We start from the raw sequence: 17,146 nt of genomic DNA on the forward strand, positions 1-17,146 counted from the left end.
CATTTGCATAAATTAAGTCCATTACGTATTTCATCGCCTGCCTCTCCATCAATTGCGGCACTCAGCACAGTGTTCCTTTTTCTATTACTTCTAAGCTATAACTTGTAATTAATGTAATATTTTTCAAACTATCTCTGTTTTCTGGACATCTGCATGAATGCATACATATAATGTATATATTTACTAATTATTTGTGTGAGTGTGGGTGCCAATGTGTGTACGTGTTTGAAGACATTAGTAAATGTATACGTATGATCGTGTATGTAAAGGGGAATGGATTCTTAATCTTTCTTCTTACTTTCAGAACAATGATCATATGTTATAATACCTTGCAAAATCTCAAAGAAAATCTCCGTCGAAAACTATTGTCTATATTATGTATTTAGGCAACATTCATAAAGCCAAACTATTTTCTTTTAATATATTTTACCATGTAATCTTGGAAAAGAATATTAAGAAATAAATAAATGATGAATAAAACGTCACTGAGATGGATCAGCATATATTGTTTAAAATACTTTACATCAGTGTTCAAATTGATCCTTATAATCTATATGATGGGAAAAAAAGGAAGTATAAACATATAAGGATTTATTATCATAAGGTATATACACATCACAGATCTCTTATCTTCCGTTATCAAGCGGAAAACTACTTTTTATTAGACATCACTACCTTTAAAAAGGGAGATGATTATTGAAAAATGAGGGAGGTTTGCATACGTGTTCTCCCAAACACCTGTCGAAGCAACACTTATCGAGGCCAGCACACTTGTAGTCGTTGGAACAGGTACTGGGGGGCCCATGGAAACGTGGGCATGTGGGACGGATTTGTGGGCAATCTAGTGGCTTGGTACCAACAGGTGTCTCTGGTTCGTGCACCGTCTCGCAGCAGTAGGCTTGACCTTCTGGAGTCTTGCACCAATACCTGCATTGGCTTGGGCCATTGGAGATTCCAGTTCCGATAATCCCACTACCACCGTGGAAACCGCCGCCGCCGCCGAAGAGACCGCCTCCGTGGACGCCACCCAAATCTCCAGGAAGGAATCTGTTGGATCCTCGTCCACCTCTACTTCGGTCTACACCGGCGGAAACGGCCACCAGAAGGCAACACGCAATCACGGTTTTGATGCTCTGCAAGAGGAGATAACGAAGTTATTCATCATGCTGAATATTGGTTTAACGTTGTTATTGACAATGAATCAATTATTTTCATTATGAACATCTGAGTCTCAAAAAATAGAGTTATTATGATTCATCTTGTAACAAGCACTCACATTCATTGTTGGTTAGAATTTAGCGGCGTAATGTGGAGAGTAGGAGATGCAACGTCGCTTATATACAGGAACTGGCGGCCGCCTCCCCTCCCCCTCCCAACTTCACCTTGCCAGTCGGGATATCCCAAGACGGCGGCGTGAATTTCCACGTATCGTGTCTGCTTTTCCAGTTCACTTCTTGCGAAATACGATTCGTCTTTCCTTTTTACACTGATGACAGAGAGGAAAATGTAAAAATGGGTATCAGTAAGAAGCTTTCATGGCCAGCCATTTATAACATTCAATGAAGGATGGGTAATTATCAGCATTAACCATAATTACTGCTAAAATTACTACAAGCTATTCTACTAAGATAGTTGTCTCAATCACGTGATAGAACCCAAGTAACAATTATTATTATCACCGCAAGGATGGTTGCTAGGTATCTTCAAAACTCAAAGGCGTCACATTGCCCAGTTTCTAACAAGCTGTGACCAAGATATGTTTGCTTCAGGATACTTTGCTGCAACATATATCACTCTGCTTTGAATTCCGCGAGAAACAAAACAGATTTTAAAATTGTAGTTTCTGAAATTAAATATAGTTAGGCATCGCGATTATATATTTCTTAAGCAACAAACAGAGAAGTGAATCGCTTGCATAGCGTGGTTTCCATATATTTCATTCATCAATTTAGTGAAACAATTTAACGTTTTGTAAGTGCGTGAATCATAAAATGGGAGCAAGATTCCTGGAGTGGCAACACTTTACTCGTTGGCTACAATAAACCTGTTCTTTATTTTTAGTTGTTGCACGCTTGATGACGTTACTTCTTGTTCCCAAGTAATGTTGTTTCCCCCTCTTTTACTAAGCATTTCTATCTTTGTTTTTTTCCTAAATATATGCATGAGTGAATGATGTATATTTATGTTTGTGTCATATATAATGTACGTGTGTGTGTATTTAAGCATAAAAGGCATAGATTCTAGGCACACCTATATATATATATATATATATATATATATATATATATATAATATATATATATATATATATATGTTTTATGGTGTTGGTGTGTAGTAAATACATCCACCCACCCATCCATCCATACATCCATACATACATACATACATACATACATACATACATACATACACACACACACACACACACACACACACACACACACACACATATACATATATGGTGTAGGTAAAAACATGTATATAGATACATACACGTATGTATATATGTATATATACATAACTACATTCATGTGTGTGTATATATATGCACATATACACTGATATGTATGTATATCTATATATATACATACAAATCTGTCTGAAAAATATGCATATACATATATAAACACGCGTCTGTGTATTCACAATCCTTTTCATTATTTTCAGGATAGTGAAAACCAGATCTACAACCCAATTAAACCAGTACCTACATTTGGTTTTAGTCTACTTAATAATTCCTTTGCAATAAACGAGGTTTATGTTGTTTCTTTATAAGAAAATTCTTAATTTTGAATGCCTTATATCAGATTGATTAGATGAAGGGAATTAAGAAATTTAAGTAGATATAAACATATACGGATTTATTATTAAAATATATATTTATAAATTACAAATTCATGTTTTATCATACAGAAAACTGCTGATTACATTAGACATAAGAATATTTAAAATGGGAGATGGTTATTGAAAAAGGAAGGAGGTTTGCACACGTGTTCTCCCAAACACCTGTCGAAACAACACTTATCGAGGCCAGCACACTTGTAGTCGTTGGAACAGGTATTGGGGGGCCCATGGAAACGTGGGACATGTGGGACGGACTTGTGGGCAATCTAGTGGCTTGGTACCAACAGGTGTCTCTGGTTCATGCACCGTCTCGCAGCAGTAGGCTTGACCCTCCGGAGTCTTGCACCAATACCTGCATTGGCTTGGGCCATTGGAGATTCCAGTTCCGATAATCCCACTACCACCGTGGATTCCACCATGGATACCGCCACCATGAATTCCACCACCATGAATACCGCCTCCTTACAGACCGCCTCCTTGTACGCCACCCAAGCCCTCCAGGAAGGAATCTGTTGGAGCCTCGTCCACCTCTACTTCGGTCTACACCGGCAGAGACGGCTACCACGAGGCAACACACAATCACGGCTTTGATGCTCTGCAACAGATAACGAAATTACTAACCCAAGTCTACACTGAAATTACAGGCACAGCATTATCAGCACATTATGAATATCTGATTCTGAGATGAAGTGCGATGCAATGTGGTTTTTACTCAGTATCTTAGAATAAGCACTTACATTCATTGTTGGTAAGAGGTAAGCTGTGTAATGTGGTGAGAGCAAGTTCCAGCCTCGTTATATACGAGACCTGGCTACCGTCCGCCCTCCCCCCGCTGCCAATCGGGATATCCCGGGTAAGCGGTAGGAGCTTCCAGCTAACATGCGATATATGGTTTCCCAGCTTTTTCTTTTGTTATTGGGAAATGCTTTCGATTTATTTCCTTTTTTCTCATTTAAGTGACTAGAAAGAAGAACATCAGGTGGCAAGCAAATATCTTATAGTTATATGAAACCGAGAAGCTAAGAGGCATATCATTCTCTATCTGCTTACCTACATACGCTCAAAACATACTCTAATGTTTGTGGGTCGGTATACAGTAGATAAATACGTATATATTCATATGTTTCTTTACATCTTTCACGTTTATATATACACATACATATCTGTATCATTTACCAAATCTAGCACTTTTGCAGTCTTAGCCACAAGGAGACAACACATTATTGCGGCTTTGATACTCTACATGTGATAAAAAACGTCATCTAGCATGCCCTGCAGTGGTTTGGCAGCATTGTTTACATAACGTTAATATTTGTATAAAATGATATAAAATATGCTGGAGGGCAGTCTGGCCACCCCACTTTTTCATTGCCAGTCGGATAAACTTCATTATGACACAAAATGCAGGTATCGTACCCGACAATATATGGATTCCAGGTATTCTTGACGAAATATACCGAGTTATTTCAGTTTCACTAAGTTTTTTTTTTTCTTTAACTCTGAAAGAAAGAAAAAAAAATTGATGTTCATTGATTTAGGATAAGAAATGTATATGTGTTTGCATAGATGGATTGACATATATCACACACACATATATATATAAAGTGATCAGTGATTGATGAAATGAGACCATTAATAGATTGATAGTTGACTGAGAATAAGAACCCATAATTAAAGTTATCATAAGGATACGAAAACAAAGAAAGAACAGGAATGAGAAAACAAACATCAAGAAAAGGACAAATGTAGAAACCAAGGTCTCAGATTGAAATGCTTCTCCCCTGAAAAGGAAAAGGAGATTTGAAAAATGGAGAGGAAATTATGAAAATTAACTCCTAAATTAATATTAGTATAATTATTAGTAATAATACCTAGACAAGTATTGTTAGTAATATTCTTGATATTATGAGTATCAGTATCATTATTAACATTAGTCTATTTTCAGAATTGTGTTCATCCATTACATAACCACTATTGGTACTTCCTTTGTTATGTGTTTTGATTTATTGCAATAACCATTTTTGTATTGCCTTATCACTGACATCGTTTTGACGTTGTTTTTGTGCTAATGTAATAATTATCACTGATATTAACGTTCTTTTCACTATAATTGGTGATATAATTATTGTTATCTTTATTAACATTACAATTAGTATTACCCACAATATTCCCATCGTTATCATTATTAGCATTAATTCTGTTCCCATCCTTATTATTACTTATATCGGGAGAATAAGCTGGTTAAGTTAAAGAAAATGCCAGGTTAATGAATCAGGAAATATCCGGATCATGTCTGAAGACGAGAGACGTCACAGCATCCAGTTCTAGTTCAGTCATAAAAGAAGTATGTGTTTACTTCGGGATATTTTCCGAAAGATATGCGTTGGCATCCTAAGAGGAGATAGATGGACGGAAAATCAGAAGTAATGAAGTGAGGAGAAGAGGAAGGGGCGAAGGCGGGGAAGGAGTCGATGGAATACAGATGTTTATAAACCTATCATTATGGTGATCCGTTTCCGTTAACTTACATAATAATTATAACACGGGAGTCATTAACTGGGTATTTGATTAGTTCCTTCTCTACAGAAATAGAATATCTGTCTTGTTAAATATATATTTTTATATAAAGTAAGATTCTAGCAAACAGAACACAGCTCAAGCTCTAATAACCATAAGAAATTTGTATGATTTTGTTCTATATATTGTCATTACCTTCGTGTATCTGCCTTTCCGAATTTTCGTATCATATATATATATATATATATATATATATATATATATATATATATATATATATATATATATATATATGTAGTATAAGTTTGTATGTTCATCCAACCACGTTTTGTTATCATTTACGTCTTTCCTCAGACGCCTTAGCTGGTTTAGTCACTGATTATATTCAGGGAATTTTCCTATATCTAAAAGGAAGGCGAGGTCCTTCATCATGCTGTGTAAAAACATTGAAAATATAAGAGGAGTAACTTTAAGGATTGGAATTTGAAGACCGGAAACACAACCAAAAGGTAGTTAATCCAAAATAAAGTTTTCACAATCAAATATCACCGGATGACCATAAGACCAGTTCTTTCTTCCGTGACGTCATCCGCCACATCCTCAGTGACGTCACAGTAGCCAATAAACTTTGCTCTAGAGAAGGGGAGGCGCTCGAGAAGCATGATTTTCAATATGTTTTACATTTTTTTCCTTTCTTTAGCAGGCAGACATGTTTTAGGAAGTCCCACTCGCGTGAATTTCTCAAGAACCAGTGAGGGACAATGTTTTGCCTTCATCTCATCTGCTGTCACTGATAGGGTTTGCAGTTAATTATTATTATTATTTCTTTTTTATCTATTTATTTTTTATTTCTTCAATGTAAAAATTTTATCAAAAAACCCAGCTACTGAACCATTCGCTCTGCACTTACCGATAATTTGATAGGTCGAAGGTTAGGAAGATTAATAGTCTTCATCTCATATATAAGATAATGGTCTAACCTTGCTTTTCCTGTGTATATCAAGCAGATTCTCTATTTAAAGTTAGACGTACGATAGCTGTGCTCAACTCAAATATAGTTTCGGATATACCAAATTTTTTTTTTTGTCTTCTCAAAAAGTATTATTTTCTCTTTGTATTTTTCCTTTAGTATTACCTTAATGTTAATAGATTTTTTTTCTTTGATAACATTGAAATTTAAAAATTCACCCATTAGTATGACTTTTATAAGCGTCGAATATATTATTTATACGAGGGTTAATAGATTTCATTAAAGCTTATAGCATTCAAAAATCATTATTTGAAATTTTGATACATAAATTGCAGATTTACATAGAAAATTGTCGTCTGATCACTAATTTTAAAAAGGGAAAAGGCTGAACAGTGTTTTCATAACAAATCATTATCCTTGCCTTTGAATACCGGGATGGCCTGATATGTATGTATATATCATATATACAATATATCTATAACAAACATAATGAATATAAACAGGTGTGTGCGTATATAATACATACATACATACAACATACTATGTTTATCTGAAATAATATATATATATATTATAATATATATAAAATATTTTATAATATATTATAAAATATATCCCGTATATGTATATATACATTATTTAACATTGCTTGCTTTCTTGCTTGAGATTTGCGAAGTTCTGGCTTCGCCCCGGCCATTCACTTATGGCCCGGCCAGTGTCAGCATTTTATGGCTGTCTCATTTGTTGGTCTGACACTGGGTGCTTACCGTGGCGGGGGGATTGCCAGCAGGCGCCCTGTAGCCGGGGTGTAAGCATCTCGCATAATCTCTTTAAACCAGCACGACGGCTTTTGTTCTGTGGGGTTTGTCTTAGGAATTGCGTGTGTACGCAATTCTCCAAGTAGTGTATCAGTGTGGCGTTCGGCTCGCCGCTATGCATGCAACACCTCTCTTCATGTTCTATGGTTTGTATGATCTGCCATGCACAGTGGTAACCTAGGCGCATTCTGTGCAGAATGACTTCGGTACCTCTGTTGTTTATTTCAGAGAGTGCCATGGTTCATAGCCTGTGGCATCTGAGTACCAGCTGGCCGAGGGGAATGTCTCGTTTCCTCTCTGTGAAGCTGCAGGAGAAGGATTTGGGGCCGCCACCGTACACTTCCTCCTAAGTAAACTTCGGCTCTGATGTATTATCAGGGGTTTTGGGGGGCATACCCCGGCCGATTTCGGCAAATCTGTCAGCAAGCTCATTGCCTCTGATCCCTATATGGCTGGGAACCCAGTTTATGATAATTCTTCTACCCTGAGCAAGCATCCTTTGTGTTATTGTCCGATGGTTTGTCAGGAGGTAGATGTTGTCAGTGGGTGAGCGCTGCTGAAGACAGTCGACGGCCCCTTTTGGGTCTGTGTGTATGACCACGTGCCCTTTTTCTCCTGGACGCGTGTCTCAGTGCTCCCATGATAGCAAAACTACCTCTCCCTGTAGCGAGGAGGCGTGTCTGTTCCCCTCATGGATATTTTTGGCATCCCTTGCTGCAAAGCCGGCGCCTGCAGTGTGGGTCAAGGATCGACCGATCCGTCTGTTTAATATGTTAGGCTCCCGGAGGGGTGATGGTTGCAATGACCCTCTGGGTTTCTGCCTTTAGGCTAGGCGTACAATATTCATTCTTTTTGCTTGCCAGTCTCATGACCAAACTCTATCGAGGTTGTGCCACGGCGGAGCTTCGACAAAGTCAGGTGTGGGGAGTCCATGCCCTTGGCCAGTAGTGGTTCTTTGAGCTGATGGCGTATTAGCACCCTGGCTGTGTGAGACAGCCAGGAGTTTTTGCAAACAGCTCATTATCTTGTTCAGGCGTCTGACTATTTTGTGTCTTAGGCTTGTGTTCCTGGGAGCCTGGATGACCTTTGATAAGAATTGGGCTGGCCGTTAGATCAATTCGTGAGGCCAAGGGGAGAAGGTTTGTCTCCACTAGGAGGTTAGGACCTTCGCCCACCTTGGGGCACCCAGAATGACCCTGGCGGCTTCGTTTGGACTGTCTCCAATGGGTCTTTATATTTTCTCTTGATGCCAATCAGAGCGAGGGAGGATAGTCTACATGGGCCTGACAGCATGTACGTAGAATGATCTTAGTACTCTGTGTCGGGCCCCCTATGCGTCTTCCACTCATTACTCTCATGACAGACAGTCTTTGCCTTTGTTGGGGTCAAGCAGGTACGGACCTCCTGGCGGAAGGAGAGGGTCCGGTCTATCCTTCCCCCAAGGTACAGGTATTCCTGAACCCCTCCAAGTCCATTCCCTGGATTTTCAGACTTGTGCCTTGAACTCTCTGTCTCAAAGCCATGGCCTTGGTTTTGGGCTGCAGAGATCTTTAGTCCTGTCCTGCAACACCCTGGGATACCAAGTCCAGACAACGCTGGGTTTTGTTTAGGCGGTGTGGTCCAGGGGAGATGATAGCAAGATCGTCTGCATAGGAGATGATCTTGCACCCCACTGGGAGGTTTATTTGAGGATACAGGACATTAGTGTGTTAAAAAGGGCTGGACGGAGAACCCCACCCTGTGGCGTTCCATTTTCTAGTGGCATGTGCTGTGATAGGTGACCTTGGAATTTGACTCTGGCTGTTCTATTCGTAAAGTAGTCACTATCCAAGCCAAGAGCTTACCTCTGATTCCTTTTTGGATCAGGCTCTCCTGAATGGCAAGAGACTTGCCAATTCGAAAGCCTTCTCCAGGTCAAGGAATACTGCCACAGATGCGCCCGTGTTTATTGTGCTCAAGAGCGTGGCTATGCTGTGCGCTGTGCTCATGCCCTGGTGAACCCGTGGAGGTGTTCGTGTGGGGCCCCCCTTTTCCATTGGAGCCGGTTCATACCATCCTCTCGGCAGTCTTGGCCAGACAGCTGAGGAGAGAGATGGGGCGGGTACTTCCCCGGCTCCTTTGGTTTAGGGATGGGAACTATGGTAGCCCTCTTCCAGCTCGGGGGTTTAGAGTGGAAGTTTCCCAGGACTGTTGATGAGTTGCAGGAATGCAAGCTCACCTACCATCCCAGGCGGGAGATGATGGGGTACGAGATCCCGTCATCGCCCGGGGCTGATTTGCGACTGGCTTTTGTGTGCATCTCTTAGTTCCCTCAGAGAAAAGATAACGTCTGAGTTATCGGGTTCGGCTGCCCTTTCTCTGATGTGACAAGTCTGTCTGGTTGTAGGCGTTCTTGTCTTGCCCTCAGTTCGGCTGGCAGACTGTCGCGGCTCGTTCTCGCAGAGAACTCTTGCGCCAGTCTGTTGGCCTCTGCCTGGGGTCGTGGTGCGTGCATCTCGGGGCTGAGCGGCGGGTAGCTCGCTTGACCCTTTTTTGCCATAGCTCTGAGAGGGTGGTACGGTGATCGAAAAAACTCACACCATTCCAGCCACTTTTCCTGCCTCACTCTGCGGGGCAGTTTCCTTGGCATCCCTCACCGCCTCCCTTAGGAGGGCTAGGTTGTCGGGGGTTCTTTGCCTTCGGAAATGTTTCGGCACATGTTTACCCTGTGGTTGACCTCCCTAATCTCGTCATTAAGTACCAGGCGTCCCTTGTGACTCCGGACCCAGGCCGAGTTTTGGGTATGGTCGTGAGGCTGCCTCATCAATGGCATTTACAAGTCTGGCTTGTAGCACTTCCACATTTCGCTCTGTGTGGGTTCATTGCTTCTCAGACAGCGGGCCAAGGCGCTCTGGAACGCCTGCAGTTGGCCTTGTCTGTTTTCCATCTTGGATTCGGTCGTGGGGATTTCGGCTGGGCCACTATCCAAAGAGGGTTGTTATAGTGCCATAATGGTCACAAGTGACGGTCTCATCGACACGCCAGCCATCCCCTCCACCAGAGTCGAGTGGCCAGGTGAGGTCTAGGACCCCTCCCTCTCACATGCGTTGGCTCCCGGCTGTTGAGGAGAGCGATCTCGGGAATGTCTCGAGCACGTTGGCTAGTGACGGCCAGCCGCATCCGGTACCCTGCAGGGACCAGGATGGGGTGGGTGCATTTAAGTCTCCCCCTATGATCACACGGTCGAGAGCTGCGGAAGCACAAAACCTGGCTGATGTCTAAGCTACTACAGTGTGGCCTGCTGTACACGTTGTACAATTTCAGGGGGCCCCCGGGCCCGTTGAATCTCGAAAGGCAAGAGATTCAACATCTTCTCCACAGTGCGGTGCATCGGCTATTGCGGAGCAGGGAATTGTTGCCTTCACCCGGGTCATCAGGCCTCTTTTGCCATCGGAAACGTGGCAGCGCGTAGACGTGATACCCTGAGAAGCGAACAGCTTCCGCTGATAATGTCTCCGGAGCATGACGATGTCAATGCTCCTTGATCGCACTATTGCGTGGAGGATGGCACTCCTTGAGGAGAAGCCACAGATGTTCCACTGCAGAATACTTAGATTGCGTTTTCATGATGTTACTAATTGATAGTTACATCAGGACATCGTCACATTCGGGTTGACGGCGGGGTCTGACAACTCCATTGTGAGATCCTCACTGCTTGGGACTCTCTTTCGGCTGTCAGGGTATCCCTGGATCCACTGGGGGGTGGGGGCCTTTGGTAGCTCTGACTTTTGTCTTTGGCTTTTTCTCGGGCCAGGCTGTTTCTGTGCATTGGCTGCCTTGCCTGGCAGGCTCAGCTTCTTTTGATTCGGTTGTGGCACTGAATCAAACCTGGTTAGGCTCTGCCTGTGAGGGGATAGCCTGGCTGCTCTGCCGGGGAGGGCATAGCCCGGCCAGGGTCTGCCTGTGAGGGCATAGCCTGGCTTGGAGAGGGGAGGGGAGTCTCGACCTGGGCTGAGGGAGAGGATTGGGCTGATTTGGCCTTCTCCATCTTCCTTCCCTTTATGCTTTCACGGGCTGTTTAGAGTCGTCATGGCAACACTGACTGCCTTATCGCCTCTTCATCGGTCCTGGACAGGGATACTGCCACTGCTGTGACCACAGCCCGTGATCAGGATCGACATGTCCCCCTCGGTCGAAGAACATGTCTTTGGGTCTGGGAGGGACCGTGTGGTGCTGTTGGAACCTTTCTTCCTGTGGTTCCTCTGCACTTTCTTTACTTGGGGGAACTCCTGATTGTCGGAGATCTCCCGGTTTTTGGCGGGGGGCAGCTTCCTTCCTCTTAGGAGGGTCGGGAAGCCTTTCGCCTTTTGTTCCTCCCCCAGACGTAGGTGCCTGGGGGGCAGGAACAAAGTCTGTCGCTTCTTAGCAACCTCTTGCCGTTTGAGGGCCGCCTCTTCCGACAGAAAACAAGCCAGGCTCCAGGCGTGATGCCTCTTGGCACAATTAGGAAAATTTGGCTGTTGTGTCCTTCTTTTCTTCTTTATGTGCCTTGTGCACACCTCAGTATTGTGTGCCTTGCTACAGACACCAAAATTTTGGCTTGGCTTACAGTTAGCCTGGTGGTGTCCGTACTTCTGGCACTTGAAACACCCCAAGTGGTTCCGGCACATAAGTGCGTAGGTTGTAGGTTTCCCCAGTTACCCAGATCAAGGGTGGAGCTTGGGGTTTTCCTTTCATGGGCAAACCCGGACTTGCCTGGTTGGAGTCTTCCCTTCGACAATCGGGAAGCCTCCATGACCTGTGGGTGTGATGTTATCACCTCCACATCGTATGAGACTGAGAAGCCAAGGGAGCACCATCTTGACTCTCTTCTCCTCGGGGTTCAGTGGCGAGAGGCTCACTTTCCTCCCATCTTTTAACTCCTTTGTCTCCTGTAGGAAACAGAGGGTGGTTGATCTTTGGGCACGATGATCATGCCTGATCTCGCGCAACCCGGAAACGGGCAGCCGGATTTTTCGCTGGCCCCTCCAATGCCCTTACCATCTGGTAGGGATTGTCGAAGCCTTCGGGTTTAACGGGGAACCCTTTAATTGCGGGAAATGCCTTGGGGGGCCAGACTCGCCATCAGAGTCGGACTCCGGCCTCGGCCGTTTCGGTCCGCCCTTTCGGCTTTGGGGCTTGCTGTGAGGCACCAGCTGTTTCGGCTGGTCAAACTGGTGCTTTTGGGTTCAATCAGTGGGGTCGTCTGAGGGGGGCTCAGAGACCTTCCTGGGCTGGGTGCTGGCCTAGGGGGCCAGCACGAGAGTTCCATCTGTTGGACAATCTTATGGACAGACATGTTTGTACCTGATTTATTTTCTTGTTGCCATCTTGGCAGCAGGCATGACAGTGTCATCCTGTGCTCGGGGTTTTCTTGTGCCACCCGGAGGCACGTAAGGCTTCAGGGGGGCGCCGTGGTCTGGGCCTTGCACGGGGCGTCAACAGTAAGATCTGTCTGTGGGGGATTTTTGTTTAGTTTTTCCCCTATACTTGGCAGTGCTTCATCCACTCACGCCCCACCCACCACGGAGTCCAACAAAGGGGGAAACTGAGTGCTAGAACCAATGTCTAACAGCAACAGGGGTGATGATGAATATACGCAGCCAATTAGCCGATTGCACTGGTACACACGGACGGTGTGGGTACCAACGGCAGCATGACTGCTTGACCCTAGCCTCCCGAGGGAGACCAGCCGATTGACCTGACCGGGCCTGGATTTAGGCCGCCTGTCTTGCCAGAATAGAGGACCAAAGAGGCGTGTTGCTAGCCACAGGGCGTACTCGTGCACGGCATCGCTCAACCTCCAGGACTCCCGTCTCCACTCACAAGGGTGCCACGCACGGCAAACACTGGGTAGGTGTCAACCTCTGAGAGTATCCCAGAGGGGATGCCCTTCCACCTACAGGACATCATTGCTGGGAACACTTTTGCTCTTTCCCCCAGTGAGGAAGGGGGCTCTTTCACTTTTTCCAGGCAGTTCCTCTCCGCTCCTCGGAGGGGACCCGTACCCTTTTTCAAAGTGAATCCCTCTTTTCTCTGAAAACGCCCCAAAAGGTTTTTTTTCACCTCATTGAGAAAAGAGGGGGTCTGCACCTGTTCCTGTCAGTTCCTTCATCCCTCTGAAAACAGCCGGCCACCGACCTGTTTCACCACAGTGAGGGGAGAAAATTAACATTTTCCAGGAGGTTCCTATGGCAGGACGGGTTTTTTGGTGGAACCCTCTTCTCTCTGAAACATCCAAAGGATGTTTCACCTCAGTGAGAGAAGGGTGGGTTGAACCTGTTCCAGTAAGCTCCTTCGTCCCTCTGGAAACAGCCAACCCCCAGACTGTTTCCATCACAGTGAGGGAGAGGAGCTGATTTTTTCCAGGCGTTTTTTTTGGCAGGGTGAGTTTAACGTAATCCCTCTTCTCTCTGAAACACCCAAAGTTTCACCTCAGTGAGAGTAGAGGGGGCCTGTACCTGTTCCAGTAGTTCCTTCATCCCTTGAAATAGTCAACCACAGACTATTTCCATCACAGTGAGGGAGAAAGACTAACTTTTATCCAGGGACTTCCTATCACGGGACTTGCGTTCTGTCTAGCAGCTGCTATTAGACAGAACCTGGCTGAAGGCCTGACAAGGGGGCTCTACCGCCTATCGCCCTATTCGAAAGAAAAAGAAGTGGCAGTCATCAGATGGTCTGCCAGACCAATCCCTAAAAAGAATGGCAACTCTATGCACACCGTAGGCAGGGGCCCTTTTAAGGCACCCCAGGGCACACCCTCCCCTGCGGAGGTAAAGGTCTGCCCACGTCCGAGCCCCGCGCCGAAGATGGGGTCCAGTTCACCAAAGGTGTGCACAGAGGTCATCCTAATGCCGAAAATCGCATAGGAAAGAGTAGGCTAGTAGGGCACGAAACTACATGCAAGCACATAGCATCGTGGCAAACAAACAAGGGGGGCGCGTCACCGTCCGGTAACGCGGAAGAGCCGAGGCCGAGATTGCATGGGACCGGGCGCGGTGCATCTCTTTAAAATGCCCATGCAAAAGCCACACGATCGAGGGATCATGGTGACTCACTTGGCGTTGCTCGGCTCCACCCGCTGCGCCCCGTCCGCCACCCTTGCCGGAACCGATCATCCCCTCTCTCTGAATCGTCCAATCAAGGACCGATTCACCGCAGGGAGAGAGGGGAGGAGCCTGTTCATCTATCCTTCTTCTGATTGGCTCGGAGGACGCCGTCTCTGTGTTGTGCTTTTCTCCTGTGTGTCTCCATTAATATACAAGAATTGTATGTATGTAAACATATACACACGTGTGTTTATGTTTGCGAAAAAGTATATAAACGTTTCTGTTAAGTACTCCATATCACTATTCGATTTGATTATAATAAACGAATAAAGAAATGCAAATGCAAGAAAATATAGATTTCAAATTTATTATAGAAGATAGATACCTACAAATCACAGAATTTTTATCTTCCATCCTCATTTCAACTGTTGGTATAGATATCATTATCTTCATCTTTATTAATTACAGTTAGCATTACCTATAACATTGATATCATTACCATTGATTTTATTTTTACTATCCTTATTATTAACTGCATCAATAGAATGACGAGAAGCGATTTAGTTAAGAAGCAGAAAATGACAGGTTATTCAATCAGGAAATCCAAAAGGCAATGTCCTGGGATGCCCGAATAGTACCTGGAGAGGAGAGGAGGAGGTGGGAGGGGGAGGGGTTGTTGCTCGTTTTCAACCCGATGACGTCACAGTATCCAGTTCTATTTTGTCATCATGAAAATATGTGTCTGCTTTGGGATATTTGTAGGAGTGGATTGTATTTATATCCTAGGAAAACAAGAACTAATGAAGTGAGGAGAAAGGGGCGAAATCGGAGAGGCACGGTTTGTTACATCTGAAAGAGAATAGTCTTGTTTATATATTTATCATTATGACTAGTTTCTTTTTTTTTCAAATAGAAATTCTGACATTAGCCATTTATTGAACAAAAAATCATATGTAAATAGGATATTTGGATGTTGAAAATCTTGCAAGCAATTTTATATCACAGTCAAAACTCGAATAACTATATCTCTAACATATCCATGTGTTTTGTTTAGTATACCTTCAGTATCAACATTTGCTCTTCAGACCCCTTTGTCTTATTTGTCTTTTTGTTTCCTTCACATTTGCATTTATGCAGGATAGGATAACTGCGTGTTCTTCTCCATTACGTCATTTTCATCACTTGCCCCTCCATCAATTGCGTAACTCAGCACAGTGTTCCTTTTTTCTATTACTTCTAAGCTATATGTTATGTAATCATTCTTATGTTAAAGAAAGCCAACTATTTTCTTTTAGTGTATTTTACCACGTACTCTTGGAAAACAATATTAAGAAATAAATAAATGATGAATGAAGCATTACTGAGATAGATCAGCATATATTGTTTAAAATACTTTACACCAGTGTTCAAATTGATCATTATAATCTATATGATGGGAAAAAAGAAAGTATAAACATAGAAGGATTTATTATCATATAGGTATATACACATCACAGATCTCTTATCTTCCGTTATCAAGCGGAAAACTACTGACTTTTTATTAGACATCACTACCTTTAAAAAGGGAGATGATTATTGAAAAATGAGGGAGGTTTGCATACGTGTTCTCCCAAACACCTGTCGAAGCAACACTTATCGAGGCCAGCACACTTGTAGTCGTTGGAACAGGTATTGGGAGGCCCATGGAAACGTGGGCATGTGGGACGGACTTGTGGGCAATCCAGTGGCTTGGTACCAACAGGTGTCTCTGGTTCGTGCACCGTCTCGCAGCAGTAGGCTTGACCTTCTGGAGTCTTGCACCAATATCTGCAGTCACTTGGGCCATTGGAGATTCCAGCTCCGATAATAGCACTACCACCGTGGAATCCACCATGGACACCGCCACCATGAATTCCCCCACCATGAATACCGCCGCCAAAGAGGCCGTCTCCGTGGACGCCACCCAAGCCTCCAGGAAGGAATCTGTTGGATCCTTGTCCACCTCTACTTCGGTCAACACCGGCGGAAACGGCCACCAGAAGGCAACACGCAATCACGGTTTTGATGCTCTGCAAGAGGAGATAACGAAGTTATTCATCATGCTGAATATTGTTTATCGTTGTTACTGACAATCCACTATTTTCATTATGAACATCTAAGTCTAAAAACGGTTGAATAGAATTATTGTTCATCTTGTAACAAGCACGCACATTCATTGTTGGTTAGAGTTTAGAGGCGTAATATGGAGTAGGAGATGCAACGTCGCTTATATACAGGAACTGGCGGCCGCCTCCCCTCCCCCTCCCAACTTCACCTTGCCAGTCGGGATATTCCAACGACGGCGGGCGTTGAATTTCCACGTATCGTGTCTGCTTTTCCAGTTCACTTCTTGCGAAATACGATTCGTCTTTCCTTTTTACACTGATGACAGAGATGAAAATGCATAAATGGGTATCGGTAAGCTTTTATAGCCAACCGTTTATACTTTCAATGAAGGATTGGTAATTATCAGCATTTTCCGTAATTACTGCTATAATTACTACAAACCATTCTACTAAGACAATTGTCTCAGTCATGTGACTGAACCCTAAAAACAAATAATATTATCATTTTATATCTTAGTGATTCTTCTATATTAATTTCATAAAGGTCAGAGGTAAGAGAATCAAGGAAAATCCTCGTGTGCGGCTTCAGCTCAATCTTAATTCAATATGGCCCGAGATATTCCGGCGAAAAAAAAGGTTCTTGACGTTTGCAAAATTCCATGCAATGGCTGTGATTTGTACTATCTTCTGTGAAGTTATTAGTCATGTGCTCAGTGACGTTTACTTCCAGATCGGTGTTTATTCTACTAAGGTGGACCTTGCTCTTTCTCTCTCGCTCTCCGCTCCCCTTCTCTCTCGCTCTTCGTGTGGCTTTTTCTACCTAGCTGCTCTCTTTCTTTCTGT

At 43.7% G+C, this 17,146-nt stretch overlaps 2 protein-coding genes across 4 annotated transcripts; both read right to left on the bottom strand.

Moving 5' to 3' along the window:
* Window positions 1-622: 622 nt before the first annotated feature.
* Window positions 623-3,609, bottom strand: LOC119568201. 3 transcript variants are annotated; one of them, XM_037916629.1, is made up of 2 exons: window positions 3,582-3,595; window positions 623-1,133 (listed from the first exon to the last, which is right to left on the bottom strand). In XM_037916629.1, the coding sequence occupies exons 1-2, from the start codon at window positions 3,585-3,587 to the stop codon at window positions 678-680; spliced, it is 462 nt and encodes a 153-aa protein (XP_037772557.1). In that variant the 5' UTR covers window positions 3,588-3,595; the 3' UTR covers window positions 623-677. The 3 variants fall into 3 exon arrangements, 2 of the variants coding, with proteins under 2 accessions (XP_037772557.1, XP_037772556.1); XM_037916628.1 differs by lacking the exon at window positions 3,582-3,595 and adding an exon at window positions 1,277-1,307; XR_005228081.1 differs by lacking the exon at window positions 623-1,133 and adding an exon at window positions 3,311-3,439 and having other exon boundaries at window positions 3,582-3,609.
* A 12,062-nt stretch (window positions 3,610-15,671) lies between these two features.
* On the bottom strand, window positions 15,672-16,431 carry LOC119568062. Its single transcript, XM_037916462.1, has 2 exons — window positions 16,409-16,431; window positions 15,672-16,267 (listed from the first exon to the last, which is right to left on the bottom strand). Exons 1-2 carry the CDS (start codon window positions 16,412-16,414, stop codon window positions 15,776-15,778), a joined length of 498 nt encoding a protein of 165 aa, XP_037772390.1. The 5' UTR covers window positions 16,415-16,431; the 3' UTR covers window positions 15,672-15,775.
* Between the last annotated feature and the right edge of the window lie 715 nt (window positions 16,432-17,146).

Source organism: Penaeus monodon, chromosome 43 (genome assembly GCF_015228065.2).
Source record: "Penaeus monodon isolate SGIC_2016 chromosome 43, NSTDA_Pmon_1, whole genome shotgun sequence".
NCBI lineage: Eukaryota > Metazoa > Arthropoda > Malacostraca > Decapoda > Penaeidae > Penaeus > Penaeus monodon.